Raw genomic sequence first — 22,898 nt, 5'->3', positions numbered from 1 at the left:
TCTGATGCATATCAATGTGAATCATCCTGACACAGATGTTCTTAACTGAACCGGTTTCACAGTGTCACGTTTGTATAAGGTCAGCACATTGCAGGGTTCATGTTTGGCAGACTCAGTGGATTGTCACCAGCTTGCATTGTTTGTAATGCAAACCATTTGCAACAATAGGAACTAATATTCCATCACACTCATGCTGCTTGTGACAGAGAATGTCTTTTATTCTTATTACATTTATTATTAGGATAGTATATTACAATATTATTAATATTAATTGTATATCATTTCTTTTTTTATTCTCTTTTAATCACACACTCTTTGAGACTTTTATCAAATGAGCTCACAGCATGTATATGGAAAGTGGTTGAAAAAGCCACTTTTAGCACCTATTAACTGAAATCACAGTAATTAAATACGAGGAATGACGTATCATAGCAATTACATCCCTAGAGGGACCTCGCTGATTTTAATCTTTGTGTGCCTCATTGCCTTCTATTAACATTTTAAAACAGAGTATAGCTTTGGAGTGTATAAGGCAAAAACGCATTAATAAAAAGCCACAATATCCATCTAAATAAAAAAACTGCACCTGAAATGAGGTCTTTACTGATAAATGTAATTTGAATGCTTTATGAATTACTAGATTCTATTTTGTTTCCCCAAGAAGAGCTGAACAGGAGTCAAGATGGCTGGATTGCAGAACATGTTCCATTTATTGACAGAACTATTCAGTGTATCAGACAAATGAGGAAACATATACAGTGACAAAGACAAATTTGCTGAAGGACTGAACCATCTGTAAATAGAGTGGATTCAGTTTCAGTTTGCAATCCACATTGACATTTGTGTACAATGCAGTGGGCATAAAAATGATATGCTACATATACATCATATTCAAAAATTCATAAATGTAGTGATATGACCACAGCTGCTAAAATGAATTGAATTGGATGCTATATGTACTTCAAATGTAAGTGTAACTGAGTTTTATTTACCACAAAACAAAGAAATCAGTGGCAAGAATCCAGTGGTTTCATCACATTGCATCATTTAAAGATGTGGTATTACTTCTAAGAGGAAGTTCCTGAGAGTACAAAAACTTTTACATAAACATTCAATTATGACACACACAAATATAACACATAAAGTAAAGCGTACCCAAAATATACATAGTCGTGTCATTAAAATGTGTACACCACACCTATATTTTCTCAGTGCTGGAATAAATGTAATTATAATATTTCAAATAATCATAAATAAATATCCTTACTGATTTAAATAGTTTCAGTATACAAAACATAGTAACATATAATGTTATCCCATTGAAATGATTTCAGTGTAATAGATTGTTTTTGTTGTTGTTTTACTTTTGTCATTTGAGGTAGCCACAAAAATTACTCTTAAAACACCCAGATTCACTTGTGTCTTCACAAATGACTTTGTGCATGACTTTTGCTCAAATACTTAATTTGCCAATGAGGATTAAAAACAATTTAAGTCAGCATGAAATTGAAATTAACACTATTTTCTAAATTTTTGTTATTGCTTTTATTGTTAATGATTCATCCATGCATGTTTCATTTTTATTTTGACCTCGTAATTTTCAATTAATATGCTCAATATTCTTATGAATCAACACTTCTCTCTGGTACATATGTCAAACTTCTTAAATCCACTTAAACTCCGCCCCTTTCTTACAACTGACTACAAGGTTGTGATCAGATCTGCTTCCATCTAATCAACAACAGATAGATAAGATGAAGTCACGCCCCATCTTTTTCTTTTTCAATCATGTTTCGCTCAGATGTATGTGACAATATAGAACAAAATATCTTCCTGGATGTTTTCCTCCCTAGTATTTGGGCTCCTGGGAAAATGCTGATCATGTACAATATTTGTAAACATCAAGGCTGTAAATACATGTATATGCATAAACCAAATATACAGTATACACAGTTCATTAATACTTGTGGGGCCACAGAACTAGATGATGTAGTGTTTCAATCACATTTTAGTCAGTGATTACGAGAGTAGTGATGAATCTGGAGGTCAAACCCAGTACTGATTGTTTCGCAGGGTGGGGTTGGTGGTCCTGCAAAGCTGTGAAACTTCAGGCTCCAGGTCTTCAAAAGAGCACAGAGACATAGATGGGCCATAATGGGAGTTTTCACTTCTGGTTTGCAATCTAGTTATGGCTGAACTTCCAGCATTTCTTGTAGTAAGAGGAGTGACGGTTACGACCGGGACAGTTGCAGGCCACTGTAGCTGGTCTTGATGGGACGGGCTGTCCGGTTGAGGACCTGATGTACTCTTTAAAGGCTTTGGTTTCTTCCTCTGTTTCCTTCTTAAGAGCAGCACTGAAATGACCACGATGATGACCAGAAGTAGAAGAGCAATAAGGGGCAAAAGGATGATCATTGAGTTTGAGGAAGAGCCCGTCTGGGAAACTGACTCTACTTTTACTGGGTTATTATTTATAGGATAAATCTCCTCCACCCCATGGGTTGGTTTCAGGTTTGTGGTACCCATATCAATGCTGTTTGAAATACCCCAACGGTTGCGACCTTTGGATCTTGACCCGGATTTGGTCACCCGTTGCGTCGTATGCACAGATGGAGGTGTTGAGGATGGAAACAAACTCATTGCAGCAGTTTGGTTACGAAAAACAGGTCTGATCGTAGACTTTGGGATCATTGTTGACATCTCCAAAGTGGGAACATGAGGTATGATGCTGAAAACGAAAATTCCATTGGCAGGTTGGACGTTTTTGGCTTTAAGCACAAATCTGAAAGAGTCATTTACTTCATGGACACCCGTCAGGTTTGCCTTCAACTCTATGGCCAGTTTCTCCTGCTGTAGTTCACTAAAAGTGAAAAAGCTCACAGATTCGGCTTTCCTTCCCTTGCCGCTGATCGCCCTGACAATCCTGCCATTCTCCGGTAGTGATGTAATTTCAAACAATGGATCATCACCACTCAACAAAGCAAGTTCAGACACATTTAGCAAATGTGGCTTCAGCTTAATTCGAATTCCGTTTGGAAATGTTGCTCCTTCTGTGTACTTAATGAGAGGTTTCACAGTGATATTAACTACTTGGTTAGTTAGGTTCGCTTCTGATGTAAAGGCCACAAACTCAAAGTTATCATGGGACGAATCAAGGTTGACCATGTGATACCTTAGCTTTTCCGCCTGGAGATCATCTTGACTGAAAACAGTAACCTCCTCATTGTCCAGTAGGAGTTTACCGTATTGTGGCGGTACTGTGATTTTATAGTGCACTGTAGTGTTTTTACCATTGGTCACTGCGGCGAGGTGTGACCGTGTGAGGGTTACAGAGGTGTGTCCCTGGTCCAGTAGCACCTCTGTGTTGTTAACAAGAGAAACGGTGATCTCTATCACTTCCAGATTGAACAGTTTATATAACGGTCGATGATGACCATCGGTGACGCTGAAGTAGAACGCTCCAGACGAAGGACTGCCATCGTGGACAAATAACACCTCTTTGTTATTGATCTGAGCCTGAGAGAAGGAGTCCACCGACTCGTTCAAGCGCTCTGCAATGGCTAGAAAACCGTTGCTAGGTTTGCTAATCACAGTGTATTGGATTTCAGTGGGTGGGTTATCCAGGTCAACCACACTTAAATTGTTGGGTCCGATAGCCACAGTGTCCCCCTGAACAACTTTGAGGCTGGGGGCTTTGGTCTTCAGAACAGGTGGTTGATCATTTATGGGGATTATAGTGATGTTGAATGTTTCTGACACAACCTCTGTATCTAGGGGCCGGGATGGTGGTTTGCTCTTTAGGTTGAGATATACATCAAAGTCAAAATGGTCACGGGTGGTCTCTGAGTTGTCGTGATGGTATGTGATTCCATACTTGTTTAGAATAAACTGAGAAAAATTGGGCTTTTCTTTTGTAAGATTTCGTTCCCCAACAACGATGACGCCATGCTGTGGAAGAGATGTGACCTGGTACCAAACCTCATAAGAACTGCGTTTGGATTCAGGTTGTTTAGTCATAAGATTGGATGCATCCAGCATTGATTTGTCAATTAGCACTTTACCTCCTTCAGTTACTTCCACAGCTGAAAAAAAAAAAAAATTAAATAAAATGATACATTTCAGTCAGAATGACAGTATACTTGACAATTTTTTAGGATATTAATATGAAGTTTGGTTCCAAATGCGATAAACGCCATTTTCAAAAAACAGTATCAGTATTGTATCTGGTCGGTATTGAAAAGTCATTTATTAATTTTGCGCGAAATGCGATATCCTTCATGTTATTCTGTCATGTTTTCTCCCTTTCTTTCCAAAACACAGCAAACGCCAGTCTCCTTTTTCTGCAGAACGCAATATATCAGCTCTCAACCAATCACAGCGCACCATTACATGCACTGTAAACATTAAAGGTTTTTTTTAAATCCGTTTTTAATACCAATGTACTCGGCAAATGTGTTTATTTAACCGTGCGGTGGCGCTAGATACTCTTTAATCGGTAATGACAAATAATTCATAACATTAACAAGTTGACCCGTTGAATTTATTTTGGGAGCGACAGCTGAATGTATTTTTAGTAAAATGCCTGAATATAAGATAAATATTGGCAAAGTTTAGATTCTGTCATATATGTGAATCAACTTACTTTGTTGTGTATTTTCAATTTGAAAAATAACTTTTATTTTGATGGATTAATTGCATTTTGAAAAAAAAAAGTGTCATGGATTTATTGCATTTTGGGAAAAAAAATAATGTTTTTATAATAAACTTTTTAAAATCAAAATGTAGATTTGAATTTTTAATGTTTTTATATCCAAAAGATGCTATGTGAAAGTTTGAAACAGAAAATAGGGGTTTTCATCTTGCCACTTTCTTGGTAAAGAAAACACCTTTTTACTCAAAATGATCAAAATGGAGTTATTGCGTTTTGGAACCAAACTCTTCATATTAATATTTAATATATATTTTTTATTTAATATTAATGATAATAATAATTAGAATAAATGTTTCTTGAGCTCCAAATAAGCATATTAGAATGGTTTCTAAAGGATAATGTGACACAAGACTGGAGTAATGACTGCTAAAAATTAGTCTTTGCCATCACTGGAATGAATTACATTTTCAAAAACATATTAAAATACAAAACAGTTATTTTAAATTGTAACAATATTTCACAATATTATGTTTTTACTGTATTTTTGATCATATAAATACAGACTTGGTGAGCATACAAGACTTATTTCAACAACATGAAAAATCTTACTGACCCTAAAACTTTGGACAATGGTGTAAATAACTGAATATTCAACTTTATTGACTGTAAACCATTTAATATTAATTGTTTTTGTCAGATTTTCACACTGTACCTTTATTTTTGAGGAGCACAGAAGTTTGTTCAGGTCCATTATTTTCGTAAGAAATGTCAATGTCAAACGTCTGGGTTTCAAGCATAGCAGGAGGAGATGACACAGTAAATGAGAACTTATCTAGCGCTGCCCATCCCAAAGAGGTCCCATGACTTTGCTGATATGCTACTTGACTCGCATCCACCTGTAAACATTACAGTTACAAGGGTAACTAAAATGTGTAAAACATGAAAAAATAAAATGTGAAAAAATCCCCCCAAATCCTCAAAAAACCTTAGACATAAATGTAAAATATTATTTCCCGACATAATTCTTATTACTCTCTTTCAGCATATCAACATTGTGTCATTCTACAATTGAAGTATCAGCACAAGCTTGTATTGGCACCAATTCCTCTTGTGTCAGCTAACTAGGACATGTTACATTCAGCTTTCAAACATGACAGGCTTGCAGATTATGCTCATAGTTAAAGTAAATTTATAATTCATTGCCTTGCACTCTGATATGCATGGCACTGATGTGGGAAAAGAGGTTGGAAACACTCACCATTTGTTGTGTGAAGGATGAAATATCTGTTGTGGTCTTGTCTGCCAGCAAACTGACCAGTTTTCCAAATTTAGGAGGATTGATCACAGTAAAATAAATGGTCCGATTTGCGATGCCAGTATCGTCATTTGTTATGGCCTGAAGAATGTTGTTTGAAATCAAGGATAAGGAGCCTAGACGAAAAAAAAAAAAAAGACCATAAGAATAGCCCTGGAAAATTCCAAAACAACACACTAGTCTTGTACAAGCTATAAACAAAACCACATTGTCTGGTGTATAGTAGCTCATGCGCTTTGAAATGTGAATGTTGTATTTTTGTTTTGTTTTTTTCTTGGTAATGTTAAACAGAAGTGGATCTGAATAAGAAATTACAACCACAATCAAATTTGGAAGTTATATTTGCTTCAAAAGTGTAAACACGGTCAAAGATTGAGGGTAGGGAAGTATTTTGAGATCCTGTTTCAGATCACTTTTATTTTAAAGCACATTAGAGTGACTGAATTCAAACAACTTTGAGATATATTACATGAAGGACTTTGCTAAAATAATCTACAGATTTCTTTCATGACCTTAAAGGAAGGTCATCCTTTCTGTATTCATAGTTTTCTGTTGTGTCTAACTATTTGAGAGAAGCCCTGGCCACTCACTCAGCACAAAGGCCACGAGAATAGAAGCATTTGTGAAGGGTTGCTCTAATTTTAACATAATAATGAATCTATTGGTCAGGCTTACTGCTAAATTACAAGCTTAATTATTATTTATTTATTTAACAGTATTCCAAACTCTATCCAATGTTACAAAAATGGATTAGGAATAAAGCAATAAAGTAAATTAGAAAGTAACACAGGGAAAAAAAATACTACTGAACAAATAAATTCAGTTCATTAGAAGTCAGGCGCACTTCTCTAAAACATTACGGATGAAGCTATTTCAGATGCTACCGTTTAGTTAAGTGTTTCTACAGCCATTTATATAAGAAAGAAAGCAGAAAATGCAGAAGTTGTTATTTTCTCAGACAATGATGTTTTTTTCTAACTCTGGTATTAAATGTGGCATATAAGTGTTTCTAAAGTTAAGCAAATGACTGTACTCTAATAACTTTAGGGACTTTTTACAGTGTTTAGTTCAGTGTTCAAAGGCTCTCTACTGAGTTATTTTTAGCCCGACATTTAAAGCCATTTTGTTATTTCATGGTTTGGTTGCACTAGAATTGAGAAACCATGAAACACTGTGTTGATGCTCAGACAGAGAAGTCTGAACTGAACTATGAGTGGGTGGAGACAGCGTTGTTGACTTTATACAGAGCGGAAAGGAGGCGTCAATCTGGTGCTCTGACTTGGCATGCGAGACAGCCAGATGCTGACCTCACTGCTGTGAATAACATGACGTTATTTTACTCTTAACTCCATAAAAAGAGATGGAGAGCCCAATTTGTTCAGGTACTTATAAAGGCTGAGTTTCAATACAAAATTAAAATATTAAGGAGTACTACAGAGATCTAAAAGATGGTCTCTCCAATTATTTTTTCTTCTAATCTAATATTTAATATCACAGAAACCATTTCCTTATAGATAATCTGTGTGTGATAGAATAGAGGGTATGCAAGTGACGTCACCGTCGACCGTTACGGCTGTGGTCACGTCCGCTGAGAGGCAAAAGACTGAGCGGCAGCATTGGTTTTCAGCGTGAATGTCGCGAAAAACACACAAAACACATCCAAAACGGAAAAGAGCTTTGTGATTGACTGTACAAATAGCTTTGACACAAAACCTGAGTCATATATTTAAAAAAAAAAAAAAAAAATCAGAAAGCAACAGAAAAAAGCAAATGGATCACTGCAATTCACAGAAAGATCTGAACTCCAGGCAGAGAAACATGCATTTCCAGTTATCATTTTGTGTCAAAATGTTGGATTTTGAGGTAAAATCATACCGTGTATATTGTATTGTTATATATTATGTTGACAACTCATCAATTAAATATTTTCGATCTTATATTCTGCATAATTGTGTGTTTTTAAATAAACAAAACTGACAAAAACTATACTATAAAACTATATACATGTTTTAGGGCTGGACAATATGACGATATAACATTGATATAAGTGATTACGTGGATTTAAACCTACCTATATTTTAGTTATATAAAATATCCACATGCAGATTTGCTTTATGTATTTCCCCCATTTCCCCACCGTCGAAATCAGGCACATATAAATGTCATGAAACACGACTCCTGGCTGTATGTCGATATCCATGGATTAGTTTTATTTGACAAGTTGTAAGGAACACATTCAATTCCAACCTTTAGTGTAATTCGTTAGTTTTACTCGCATTTTCGCAGTTTCCTCTATTAAATCCAGTCACGCAGCAGGTTCTTTTGCCACTCAGTCCGCTGAGGGAGCGTGTTTTCGGCGGGAAAGTGACGTCGACGAATACCCTCTATACACCAGATCACTGCATAAGTTCACCTGATGTTAATCAGCATTACCTGGAAACACCTTAAGAGGTCCAGCTTTCTCTAGAGTAAGAACCAGGGCACGAGCTGTAATACTGAATATCTGTCTGGGAGCAAAGTTCACACCATCATTCACTTGAAAGTTGAAGCCTCCTGCCATTGGGCCTAACAAGCAAAAAGAACAAACAACATCATTTCCAGGAATTTACATAGTTTACAATGAACTGCACACTTTTGAAACCTTCGATGCCACATGATTAAACAATTCATTTTATGCGATCTCATGTAATACACTTTACTACTTTATTAAACATGGTGTCTCAAAAAACAATTGACACATATATTCAGTATATAAACTCAGACACAATCTTCATTAAAGGCTCAATCTTAATCTTAATCTAATTTGATTTATTTTTCCTAACTAAACCTGTTGGATGAAGTATACCATGTCTAAACTGCAAGACAAAGTCATTATTCTGTAACATGGTTTCACTCAAACCAATTTTCGCCTAAAAAGGACAAGAATGGGAGGAACAATGCTATGCTGTGATTCTAAGCACAACGCTGACATCTAGTGGTTGAAACACAATGGCACAGACCTTGTGAAGAATGCTTTTTTGAAATAAATTAAGAGGGTTGTTTGTGATATCTCACCACTATGTACAAAAAGCAGTTGTCGCTGGTCAATGTGAGCTTGAGTAAAGTTCATGATGGGCCTGTTAGGGGCAGTCTTCAGAGCCAGGTGACCATTGCTGGGTTGGGTAATGATGTACTCCAGCTGCTCAGGGATCGTGTCCTCATCTTCTGCATTCAGATCCTCACTGGTGATTTCTGTGACAGAGTCAACCCACACCTGAGTAAACAATCAAACAAATAATGAGGCATGGATTACTGCTTGAAAGGCTTGTGGTTCATTCAAAAGCTTAGGCTGAATGGTAACTGGCATATTGTAAGGGAAATCTAAAGTTACATTTATTAAATAGAAATTTGGAAACCCCTGAATAACATGTTTCAGCTGAGACACTCTCTTGTGCCCTCCATGGTACACTGATATCAAGTCATGGTACACTGATTGAATCTTACTCCAGCTAAACACAGTTTAGGGGAAACAAGTTTAACTCAACTATTCTGAATGCTGATATTCTAATCAGATACCAAAGAACAATACAAAATACACAGAAGAGATAATGAGGCAGATTATCTCAATTAATCATTATCTGCCAGATTATCTCAATTAATCAACTTCAAGACTGTATTGTATACAGAGGTATAAGCAAGAATCAAGAGAATCAGGAGTAATCAATAGAGACACTCTTTGAGCAGTTAATAAAAACAAACAAAAAAAAGTATTAATGACAGAATACTAAAAATAAATTATTTATGTTTTGCCTGCATGTCACATCATATCTGTACAGATATCAAATATCAAAATAAACACTGTTATCGGTTTCAAGGTAGTAACATGCTAACTGTTCATGTTAAATTAAAGTAATACTGTTTGTATGTTTTATAACAGGGCCTCAACAGGGTGCGAGATTGTTTTGAACAATTTTAAACGTCCACAAAAGTTACGCATATCACGTGGTGAAGATACACTCAGATATGAATATAAAATAAAATAAATAATACACGTGCAACTTACTTTGTGCTTAAAATAAGTATAAAATGCAAAATAATAGTTAAAATAGTTAATAGTTAACAGTTGTAATTTCTGTATACAGTAAAAACAGCTTGAGAAAATGTAAATATTAAATTCAATAATGTTAAATATTTGTTAAATGCCATTTTATTTATCTTATGTTATATTTATGTTGTTTTAATTTTGTAATGTAATGTCCTTTTGTAAAGTCGTACTTCTGTCATAGCAGGCATATTGTTTTAAACTGCTTTTACAGTGCTTTTATTAATCGTGTAATAGTTTTTTTTGGTGAATTGTATTAAAACCAGAACAAAAATCCTAATAATCAAACTAAATCATAATAATTATTAATGTAATAATATAAGGAACCCACATCAATTAAAAACAAAAACGTTCAAAAATGTATTGTCTCCGTTTTTTTAATAAATTGATAATAACAGATGAGATTTTGGTGGTATTTTGACCATTCAAATAGGAAATGTCCCTGGTTTCCATTTCAGAAATCTGGTCACCTTACTCCATCATCGACTAGTCAGCGTCGACTCGACTTTAATCAAGTCGTTCAACCCCTACAAAACACTGAACTAAAATCAGTAGTGAGCCACCTTGTGGGCATTATAAATATTTAAATAGTTGTGTTTGAAATCAACAAGCAAAACCATTTCAATAATTAAAGCTAGAGGAAAACCTACTGAAAGCTGACAAATCCCTAAAGTTCAAAAGCATGACACTGAAATGTCTTGAGGAATCTGAAGCATGTGGAGCAGCCCATTTGACTGTCACTGGTCTGTGATCTGTGACTTAGACTTCTCTTGAAGTTAAAGCCAATAATTTTCATGTGTACAATGAGTAGCTTGGTCTTATGGGTCTCAGAAACAACTCTGTACTCGTCTCTATTCTTCTTTGACTGATGGAGAACAAAGGGAATGTCAGAAAACACAAAATAAAATATTAAAACAGTACACAAATTTCAACATCTTTTATCCAGATCTCCACAGAGTTTTCATACTCCATAAAACATTCTCAGGACTTGAACCTCAGCTAACCTCAGTCATAAAAAGAGGTTTATATATAGTAATCTCACCCTGAGAACCCTGTTGGCTGTAATGGCTGGAGGCTCGTCATTGACGGCTGTGATCTGGACATGCACAGTCCACGGTGCACTGTGTTTTCGCAGGTCTGTGTCATTTGCTGTGACAGTAAAGTGGTCCTCCAAGGTTTCGGTGTTGTCGTGGATATAATAAATAAACTCCTGCTCCACCTGCCATTTAAAAACAACAATATCTACATTTTACAAAGAGAAAAAGTGACTAAAGATTAACATTTAAAAAAAAAAATAAACCTCTAACATAAATAAATATAATAAAGTAATTGTCTTTTCATAATCTATCATATCTTTCAATATAATATGTTCAGAATTAGAAAAATGTACCTGCTTCCTTGTAAAGTAAGTTGTGGAAATCCCAGGAAAACGTGAATTCTCAATGCGGCCATGGAGGGGACCCTCTGAGACGTAGTACACAAAATTGAGGCCTGAGAAATGTGGGTTTGTAACTCTGATGATGTCCTCTGTGAGAGCTTTAGATGCCCCTTCCTTCAGGGTGATATTGGATACCTCAATGGGTATAAGGCGTGGGATGATATCCACAGACATGATGATGTCACTGACCTCTGCGACCCCGTTGCTGGCCTCCAGGGTGAATGAATCACTCTCTTGGCCAGGTGCCACCTGTACATACTGAATGTTGCCATCATTAACATCCTGCTGGGAAAAGGTCACTAATGGGTCCTCTAGTGTTCCTTGGTACTGATCTTTACTCTCAATAAAATGCCGTAAATAGCCATGAGATGGAGCAACTTTGATGGTGAAAGTTATTTCTGAGGGTGAACTAGCCTCATGAGTCACCTGAAGAAAAACAGACATAATATTTTATTTCTGTATCTAACATTCAGTGTTGGGCAACAACTAACTACAAGTAGCAACACTACTAACTTAAAGGATTAGTTCACTTAAAAATGAAAATTACCCCAAGATTTACTCACTCTCAAGCTATCCTAGGTGTATTTGACTTTCTTCTTTCTGATGAACACAATCGGAGTTATATTAATAAAAGGTGCCCTAAATTATGTTTTTAAAAGATGTAATATAAGTCTAAGGTGTCCCCTGAATGTGTCTGTGAAGTTTCAGCTCAAAATACCCCATAGATTTTTTTTAATTACTTTTTTTAACTGCCTATTTTGGGGCATCATTATAAACGCGCCGATTTTATGCTGCGGCCCCTTTAAATCCTGTGCTCTCCGCCCACAGAGCTTGCGCTTGCCTTAAACAGTGCCTTCACAAAGTTTACACAGCTAATATAACCCTCAAAATGGATCTTTACAAAGTGTTCGTCATGCATGCGGCATGCATGCGTCGGATTATGTGAGTATTGTATACTGTTATATTGTTTACATTTGATTCTGAATGAGTTTGAGGCTATGCTCCGTGGCTAACGGCTAATGCTACACTGTTGGAGAGATTTATAAAGAATGAAGTTGTGTTTATGTATTATACAGACTGCAAGTGTTTAATAATGAAAATAGCGAAGGCTCTCTTGTCTCCGTGAATACAGTAAGAAACGATGGTAACTTTAACCACATTTAACTGTACATTAGCAACATGCTAATGAAACATTTAGAAAGACATATTACAAATATCACTAAAAATATCATGTCTGCCATTTTTCGCTATTGTTCTTGTTTGCTTACCTAGTCTGATGATTTGGTTGTGCACATCCAGACGTTAATACTGGCTGCCCTTGTCTAATGCCTTTTATAATGTTGGAAACGTGGGCTGGCATATGCAAATATTGGGGCGTACACCCCGACTGTTACGTAACAGTCAGTGTTATGTTGAGATTCGCCTGTTCTTTGGAGGTCTTTTAAACAAATGAGATTTATATAAGGAGGAAACAATGGAGTTTGAGACTCACTGTATGTCATTTCCATGTACTGAACTCTTGTTATTTAACTATGCCAAGATAAATTCAATTTTTCATTCGAGGGCACCTTTAATAAATATTGTGACGCGTCCAAGCTATATAATGGCAGTGCACGGCACCAAGGAGTATGTACTCCACAAGGCTCCGGGGGGTTAATAAAGGCCTTCTGAAGTGAAGCCATGTGTTTATGTAAGAAAAATATCCATATTTAACAAGTTATAAAGTACAATATCTAGCTTCCGCCAGACAGCCTTCTGTATTCAACTTACGAAAAAAGTGTAACTTATGTTGCTTCAGTTACGCTTTTTTCGTAAGTTGAATAATGAAGGCGTAGGACGTAGCATAAGCGTTTTGAACTGCAAGAGTCGTTACACTTTCTTTGTAAGTTAAATAAGGAAGGCAGCCTGGCGGAAGCTAGATATTTTACTTTATAACTTGTTAAATATGGATATTTTTCTTACACAAACGTATCGCTTTTGACAATGAGTATGAAGCTCAAGAAAGTGCATCCATCCATCAAAAATTTACTCATCAAAAATGTACGCTTCAGAATGCCTCTATTTACCCCCAGAAGCCGCGTGGAGTACATTTTTGATGGATGGATGCACTTTCTTGAGCTTCATACTCGTTGGTCCCATTCACTGCCATTATATAGCTTGGACGCATCAGGATATTCATGAATATAACTCCGATTGTGTTCATCAGAAAGAATAAAGTCAAATACAACTAGGATGGCTTGAGGGTGAGTAAATCTTAGGGTAATTTTCATTTTAAAGTGAACTACTCCTTTAACTACATTTTTATTTTCAGCAGATTTTTAGCTCTTTCCAGTAACAAGCTACTTTTCTCAACAAGTACTCATAAAACAGCATATTAGCATAGTATTCTAGTATGCTACTCCGAATTTTATCCTCTCTCATAAAATCAGAAAGTCCGATTTATTAAAGTCAATCATTAATCCTAAATGGTTCATATGTAGCAATGGAAAGTCTTATTCATTCACTTATTCTTATTCATGAACATAGTAGCTTCAAACAACTAAACAAAAACCTGTGATTGGTGATTGGATATTAACCTATAACAGAATTCCCTTGAAACAGCAATATATTGCTAACAATTGCCCAATAAAATCTATAACTGATGTTGATATTTATTTACCTTGAGTTTACTGCTCTCGATCTTGACTGGTTTCCCCTCCTCCACCAGCAAGGATTTGTTATGAAGGATGATGGGTGGCCTTTGATGGCTTTCCAGGTACACCTTCACATGAATTTTAACATCAAGTCGAAGGTCTTTTGCTTCCACCAGGAGTGTAAAAACATCAGCAAGATTCTTACTGTTGTCATGATGATAAGACAAGTAACCATTTCTCAGGTCATTCTGGGTGAATGACTCTGTCTTGCTGTCTTTTAAATACAGACTGGCATGTTTTGGAGCCTCTTGGACTTTGAATATTATTTCATCGTCATTTCGGATGTCAAGATTTGTATCCACACTAAAGTTAGCATTACTAAGCGTCTTGGCTTGCCCTTTCTGAACCAACAGGCCTGTGTTGTTGCCAATTTTTAAATAAGCATCCTGTGCGCTAATATCCAACAGAGAGGACACATAGTGCTTGCCATCTGATACAAAGAGGACAAAACGACCAGAGTTCATCCCATGGTGAATGAACAGCACCCGTTTCTGTTCCAAATCTTCTTGGCGAAAGTGGTACAGCTTATGTGACGTGTCATTTACAAGAACCAAATCCCCCATCGGGATTCCACGGCGGGTGTAAACAAGCTGCCCATCACTAAAGTCTGAATCTGCGTCATGGTAGCAAAGGTCATCGAGTGTAAGTAATCTCTGTCCATTTCTGACAACATGAAAAACTTTGTCTACAATGCGGATGGGTTTCTCATCATTAACCAGCTGTATTGAGATGTTAAAAATGCCTTCCTTGGAGCCAATGTCATTATCTCTTATAGAAAACTTGGTTTCTGTACCTGTGGAGGCTATGAAGGTAAAACTATCAAGAGTTGTTTCACTGTCATCATGAACATACATAATACGTTCCTCTAGAACATCCTGATTGGTAAAGGACATAATATTGTCAAAGTCTTTGGTAGAGTTGGACAAGTTGATTCGCATTAGCTTCCCATGGTGTGGCATCTTTGTGATCGTATAGTACATTTTCTTAGTGCTTAGAGTTTCAGCAAACAATTCATCCTTTGTGATGAGTTTGCTTTCACCTTCAAGAAGTGACAGCCCATTGTTTGTCATGAAGATGCTGTTGACATCGGCTTTAATATTAATTCTAAAAATGTGACTAGCAGAATGTGCATGCTTTGAGAATACATGGAAAACAAATTCATCACTGGTGTCCTCATACGATCTTTCCACAAGTTGGTATTTGACTTTCAGATTTGTGATATCCCTTTGACAAAATGTGGAATTCACATCCAACTTGGCATTATTCACTTCAATTATTCCTCTTTTTGGTAAAGTCAACAATCTAAAACAAAGCTCATCCTCAGACAAGCTCACACCGTGTGCTGTTGCATACAGATGCTCAGGGTCAATTACAGCTTTCGTGATTTTGTCCAGCTCTACGGGTTCATTGTTCTCGATTGTGTAGTTTATCCACTTTACCTTTATGGGAAACACTAGTTCTTCAGTAGCTCTGGAGGCCACAGTTACTTTACACTTGAAGTGGTCAGTACTATTACTTGTTTGAATGGACTGGTAGGTGCTGAGGTACCTCAAACGCTCCTTTTCAAGAACTCTTTGGGAAAACGAGCTGGTGATCTTCCACTCTCCACTTGAGTGCATCCTTTGGAGCTCACCAAATCTTGGTGGCTCAATTACATCATAACGAATGTCAACCACCTGCTTGAATGCATTTGTCCAGACAGCCAGCTGGTTGGTGCTTAACAGAAACATCTCTCCTTGAGTCACTTCCAGACCCGTGTTATTGGAGATTTTATACTCAAGTCCCACAGCCATTATTCTAAGCACCACTGTGTTACTCACCTTCTCTCCATCACTGACTCTTAACACAATCCTAGAGTTCCTCACACCCGTGTGGACATAATTTATCTTACCATCTACAAGAGCTGAATGGGAGAAAGAAGTTACTGGTGTACCAGCATTGTTTTCATTCTCCAAATATCCTGCATCAGCATTAAGGTTCCCTAACACTGAATAAAAAAGGTCTGTGTAATTGCTGTCAATGTCTATGGCCTTCAGAACATCAGTGGTCAGTCTCTTCTTGGAGTTCTCCAGAAGAATAAACAGATTCCCCTCAGGTAGACTCAACTCAGGAGCATCATTGGTTGGTGTAACAGTGACATTATATCGGTACAACTTGTGTCCCTTCAGATAGCTTGGCACCTCCTTTCTGCTATTGGAGAATACAGAGAACATGAAGTAGTCCTGTGGGTCTTCAGATCCCCCATGGATGTACATCACCCTGCCGTGCCACAAATCCAACATGCTGAATGTATGCTCAGCCTGATCTTGGTCTACATCAAGCCTAAGTTGACCATGCACCGGCTGCTCTTCAATCCTAAAGATGATCTGAGACTGACGGATGCCAAGCTTCTTGAAATCGAGGTTTACTTTAATATGCTTAGAATCCAAGGCTCCCCGACCCCCTTCCGGGACAACAAGGTTCTTAAGCTGTAGAAAACTGTGTCCGTACTTCTTGACAAGACCTTTGGCTAGGGTGGACACATCGGTGGGTGGCAGCTGAGTGACAGAATCAACGAGGATCATGGGAAGGGTTGTTGGGCTCACTGTGGTGCTTATATCCAGCTCCTTTTCAGGATCACAGCCAACAGAGATGTCTTTGGTTACCACAGCATTGGGGAGACCCATTTTGACTTGATTTATTTTAATGTCTCTGAAGCATCCTTTGAAGGAGCCACCTTTAACACGCTTCCCTGCTACCGAGGAAAGACCCACCTTTCTGACCTCAGAACGTGTGCCGTCATCGATTCCCCCAAGGAAAAGGAAACCTTTCAGATGAAAGGCTTTTGACCTTGAGCTTATGATGGACTTTCCAGTCTCTCCATCTACTGTGAGTTGGAGGCTTTTTGGAGTGAAAAAGAGCTTAACATCATGCCATTTGTTGTCGTTGATGAAGGTGAGGGAACGTAGTTCTGTTTTACTTCCATCTTTACCAACCACAGCAAGAAGGAGACCTTTCTGGATCTCCAGGGCGACAAAATCTCCCTGTCGAGCTGAGCTGTACATGATGATCCCTTCTTCAGCTGATGTGTGGATTGAACATTCAAAAGCCCACTCATGTTGAGCCGTCCAAGGAGGTAGGGATATGTAAGCCTGTGAGCTGAAAAAACTGATCGGGTCATCCTCATTGGCAAAAAACTGTGGGCTGCATCCTAGGGAAACCTCATAAACATTCTTGAATCCAGAGTAGGACCTCAGCGATGAAAGTAGATTGTGCTGATTAAATATTACTTCATCGAGGCAACCACGGAACCCATTGAGATCGCTGGACAGATAAGCTTGATCCAAACCTCCCGTACCACCCACATATAGACCATCGTTGATGTGCAGCTCTCGCTCTGGGCCTGGCATTCGCAGGCTGGTCTTGGAATGGTTGTCCACAGTCAGTGTGACATTATAGATTTCATGGAGAAGCTCTGCAGTGTGCCAGGCCAGATCATTTAGCTGGGTTCCACTGTCTGAGAGAAGGATCTGCTCTCCAGAGCCCAGATCCAACCTTACCTGTGAATGACAGAAAAAAACCTGTCTTAATACATAAAACCACAAGAATTTTTATTTTGGTAACACTTGTATGGGGAACACATATTCACTGTTAACTACGACTTTTGCCTCAATAAACACTTACACCCAGTTTCACAGACAAGGCTTAAGCTAGTCCTAGACTAAGATACATGTTTGAGCTGTTTTAACTGAAAGTAACTTGCCCTGACATATCCTAAAATATGTCAGTGCATAAAAGCCACTTAAGTACCCTAATTAAAGCAAGACCTAATCCTGGCTTAGTGTAAGCCCTGTCTGTGAAACCGGGCCTTCATTTACTGCTTATTAATAGTTAGTAAGGTAGTTGTTGTAGCATTTAAGGTTAGGTTGAGGGTAGGATATAGTGTTATAGAATTTGGTCATGCATATTAAGGCATTCTTGGCGAAATAAGTACTAATAAACAGTCAATATGCAAGCTAATAAGCAACTAGTTAACAGTGAGAAGTGTTCCCCATACTAAAGTGTTACCTTTATTTTTCATAAAATACACTATACATAACCCATAACCAAGGATTTTCAGAAAACCACAAGGTGGTCTGTGGAAATTTAAGTAAAATTTTTTTAATAAATCTTTTAATTTAAAAGCATGCTGATTTAATATTAATTGTGAAAAGTACTTTACAAATAAATCTGAATTGAAAAAGTTTCATGCTACGTTAATACATAAAACATTAAAGTAAATGTTTTTTAGATAATATGTTAATAATTTGCTTTGGCTTCAGTACAGTGACAATATAAAAGCCAATTATTTAATTTATGAAATAACATATTGTCGTTATATATGTATATATCTATAGTATTTTTTACACAGTATAAATAAAAAAAAAAAATATATATATATATATATATATATATATATATATATATATATATATATATATATATATATATATATATATATATATATATATATATATATAATATAATATATAATATATAATATATAATATATACACACACACACACACACACACACATATATAATTACTAACAAGTTATACTAACAAAATGTCCACTATAACAGCAGTTAATTACCTGGATTGCAAAGATTGCAAAGTTAATTATCTGGATTGCAAAGAAAATGTGTATGAAAACTAGCATTTAATTTTAATGAAATGATCTTCCATGCTGAAAACAGACCATTTTTACTCATTAGCATTTGTCTACAGTAAATTCATGAAATATCACTCTCCTTACATGAGACAGCCAAGACAATCCTGTTAAGACTTGCTGAATATTTAGCTTTTCCCCAACTAAAAGCAATTATAACCTGTGATGTACTCGGAAAGGGTCACAGCCAAAGGATAGCAAAAGCACAATTTAATGACCTGAGATAAATGTGAGAGTTCAAAGATACTTTCAATTACAGGAAAATCCCACCTCAAATCGGATCATCACAATCTGTTCTGTTGTAGCCCTAAGATATCCTGTATAAAAGGAATCTTATGTGAGTGCCACTGAGAGAAATGTAAAAACCAAAATCCATTTCAGAAATTCAGGCAAAGTTTTTGAACTGGACTGTGGGAGTTTATTCAATATGATCCAACTCTAGCAGATCCTCCAGTCATGTACCTACTTCTCTCACAATGTCAACTAAGCTCACATTCTTCAGCCTTTAAGTCAGTGCAACCATCAGATTTGTATTGCATGCCTTAAAGGAAGTATCCAAAGTGGAAGAGTCTGTGGTGAAGCAACGCAGTATCATAACTAGGCATGAATAAAATTCACCACTACATTTTATATGAAGAGAACGGTGTTGAGTTATTATCTATTTAACATAATCCTTACAATAGTTCTAATTATATTATTTTCAAGCCCAAACAGAATTGACATGTTCCCACAAGCAGTTTTGTTGTGGTAGATCTAAACATTGCTGAGGGTGAAATAGCAACACGTGACTCACCTGCAGTCTGCCAGCATTCATTTCCAGCAACAGGAAATCATTCTGCCCTGCAGCCAGGAAAAGCAGGCCACTCAGACTGGAGGTGCGGAAACGAACGTGCAGTGTGTTACGGCTAGATGTCTCTGTCCCTTTTAACTGCACAAATCCATCACCATAGAATGAAGCTGCAGATAAGAGAACATCACCTGATTTTTTCTTTTTCTTTTTGCCCTTAATGCTTCATGAGTTCATACAAATAAAGCAGAATGAAGCTTAAACTCACTTTCATTTCTTTGCCTATTTTAAATTAAACTTAATTACATCACTTTCAGTTACACTTTTAAACAACTTTAATTTATGGGAAGATTTATGTACAATTAAATGGTTCACCCAAAAATTTACTTTTTTTTAAATTTTTTTATTTCCTTACGCTCATGTCATTCCAAACCTGTATGGCTTTATTTCTTTTCAGTGGAAAACCAAAATAAAATGAAGGGGAATCAATTTGTATGATTGCAACAATCTTAAAAACATTTCTTCTTTTGTATTCTTCAAAATCATACAGGTTTGGAACGTCATGAGGGTAAGTAAATGAAAGATTTTTCATTTTTGGTTGAACTATCCCTTTACATTTTGATTTTCACATAGACATTAAATAAAAGTGACTGAAGGAATAAAAAGAACCCAGCAACATTGTCTTTATAGGACAGCCGGATGGCGCCAGGGAAGCACTGTGATACCCATGTGCATGTGCTGGCATGCTCTGCCCTGACAGCACCCTATTCTCAACATAAAAGACTCTGACATAGCCACATTGTCTTAGCCCTGCTGTCCATTGATGGAGGCCTGGACACAGCTGTTTTCTAACCCAGTCACTCCACAACACCCTTTAATCTACACTAATGTGTTCTGCACTTTCATCTACCTCTCTCTGCAAGTGTTACTATAGTATTAACACCCCTCAATTTGTATGGGCACAGAACACTTCTACTGAAATGGACTGATAATGACTGAAATGGACTGAAATGTCACACTGGTGTTTAATGTAATTCTGTCAAACTATGCAAGTTTATTGTGGTGTCATTAGTCATTTGTGATGCTAAAAGTTGCATAAATATAAATTTTGTTTGAATGAACATTTATTAGTTTTTATTAGTCCTTTGTTTACAATGCTCAAGGCACCATGCGAATTTCAGTGAAGCAATTTGATTCACGAAACTTGGCATGGCTGGCACAAGTAGCTATTTAAAATTGTGAAAAGAAAAATTATATTTTGGAATATAAGATTACAATAACATTTACAGTGCAATGATGTCAAACTGCTCCATATTGGTCTAAAAATACAAAGAAGCAATATTAAGACAAAACATTTGATCAAAAGTCTATCTACAATATTGATAAACATTATAAATCAAGGTCAAACTTTGTGGTTTGAGTTATACTAAAAAAAACTGAACTGACAGTAAGAGAGGAGAAAACTAGGATGCCACTATCTTTAGTTTCTTTTTATTGCACATAAAGGACTTGCATCTGACATCTTAGAGATTTTATAAGTCTGGACACTGCTCTCCAAAAAAATACCACAGAAGACATCAGACATCTTGATAATTCATTGGAGCTGCTGTTGTGAAGCTCAACAACTGCAAATGATGCAACAATTGAACACAAATGACACTCATATTCAAATGTTTACCACAGGAATCTGCTGATAGGACATTTGGCTCTTTAAATAATGCTGGATAGTTTTTTTTTAAACAGTTAGGAAAAACATGAGCACTTGAATAAGCATCCAGGCTAATAATATGCATTGCTTTCATATTGCAGTAATTCACCAGCATTGAAGCATGTATTTCATTGTTATTAATAACAAAAAAAGAGAGGCTGTTTTCAGTATCTAGTGCTGACATTTGACAAACTGTGAATATGAAATCTATGAGAGCCACAAGTCTGTGCAATCATGACTGTTACATTCTGTACATAATTTTAGGCTCATGGTATGGCGCATTCAATACTGACTAAGAACATGAGTTTTTTTGGATATAGAAGAGTCAACTGCAAACATGCATATTTCAGTATATTTGTTTGTATTAATGTCAGTTATTCCACAAACAGAATATGAAAAGACATTCTCATTATTACACAGACAGCAGCCATAAGAAATACTAAGGCTGGTTGCTCAAGTCATTGCCATACTGCCCTCTGGTACATGAAACCACATAGAAAGAAACGTAATATTTGGGGAAAATCAAGGATCTGCTCTTGCTGAATCCTCCAACTCAAATGTTTTACACAAAGGTAAGAGCTGAAATGTCCTTCTTACTTGCTTTACATTAGCCATACTTGAAAATTTTAAACAACTTACCCCCTTGTGCGAGTCCGACAAAGAGCAAGAGTAGTCCGTTTAAAAGGATCGCTCTCATTTTAACAGCAGTGCAGAGTGTTCATTCCGCGTGAAATTGAGAAAGAGTGTGTTTTAAAGTCATCGTGTTAACAGATTCATGGCTGCTCGGTTACTCCTCACTTTAAAATCTTTTCACAAACTTGTCCGGTCGAGCAGCAAGCGGGGAGCAGTGGAAGAGAAACTCCGCCTCCGAGTCCTCGAGCTTTCTCTAGCTTCAGATATTTGCCCCTCACCCCCACAACAACACCGACAAGTTATCGTATAAAGACCGCATGTTGTACTAGGAACAGTTATTAACTTCAGAATATAACATATGCGTATAATACATAGGGGGATACATAAGTGTTTCTTGAATAGTGAAAATAATATTACAACACACACTAATGTATATATTTTAAATGCTTTATACTATATATATATATATATATATATATATATATATATATATATATATATATATATATATATATATATATATATATATATATATATATATATACAGTGCCCTCCACAATTATTGGCACCCTTATTATGAGCAAAGGCGGCTGTGAAAATAAATTTGCATTGTTTATCCTTTTGATCTTTCATTCAAAAAATTCACAAAATTATAACCTTTCATTTATGGAAAACAGTTGAAGGTGGGGGGAAACTCACATTATGAAATAAATGTTTTTCTCCAATACATGTTGGCCACAATTATTGGCACCCCTAGAAATTCTTATGAGTAAAATATCTCTAAAGTATATTCCCATTCATATTTACATTTTTTAGCACACCAGGGTGATCATGAACATGAAATTGGCCAGCCATGACTTCCTGTTCCACAGGAGTATAAACATGAGGAAACACAGAGGCCAA

The 22,898-nt window shown here is 36.5% G+C and overlaps 1 protein-coding gene across 1 annotated transcript; it reads right to left on the bottom strand.

The window, feature by feature from the left end:
• Positions 1–692: 692 nt before the first annotated feature.
• On the bottom strand, positions 693–22,201 carry cspg4ba (chondroitin sulfate proteoglycan 4ba). Its single transcript, XM_067406939.1, has 10 exons — positions 22,002–22,201; positions 19,661–19,824; positions 14,145–17,717; positions 11,438–11,911; positions 11,090–11,266; positions 9,021–9,219; positions 8,400–8,531; positions 5,910–6,082; positions 5,364–5,547; positions 693–4,082 (listed from the first exon to the last, which is right to left on the bottom strand). Exons 1-10 carry the CDS (start codon positions 22,057–22,059, stop codon positions 2,047–2,049), a joined length of 7,170 nt encoding a protein of 2,389 aa, XP_067263040.1. The 5' UTR covers positions 22,060–22,201; the 3' UTR covers positions 693–2,046.
• Between the last annotated feature and the right edge of the window lie 697 nt (positions 22,202–22,898).

The sequence above is a fragment of the Chanodichthys erythropterus genome, chromosome 13 (assembly GCF_024489055.1).
Source record: "Chanodichthys erythropterus isolate Z2021 chromosome 13, ASM2448905v1, whole genome shotgun sequence".
Lineage (NCBI taxonomy): Eukaryota > Metazoa > Chordata > Actinopteri > Cypriniformes > Xenocyprididae > Chanodichthys > Chanodichthys erythropterus.
This window is presented reverse-complemented; position numbering and strand designations above follow the sequence as displayed.

What these genes read in the sequence shown, in the direction of transcription:
- cspg4ba (XM_067406939.1), bottom strand. Translation starts at nt 22,059, where the DNA reads ATGAGAGCGATCCTTTTAAACGGACTACTCTTGCTCTTTGTCGGACTC. An exon ending in ACTGCTTTTTGTACATAGTG is followed by an intron (nt 8,532 to 9,020) that starts GTGAGATATCAC and finishes TTTGCTTGTTAG; the next exon opens with GCCCAATGGCAGGAGGCTTC. An exon ending in ACCTCTTAAGGTGTTTCCAG is followed by an intron (nt 6,083 to 8,399) that starts GTAATGCTGATT and finishes TTTTTCGTCTAG; the next exon opens with GCTCCTTATCCTTGATTTCA.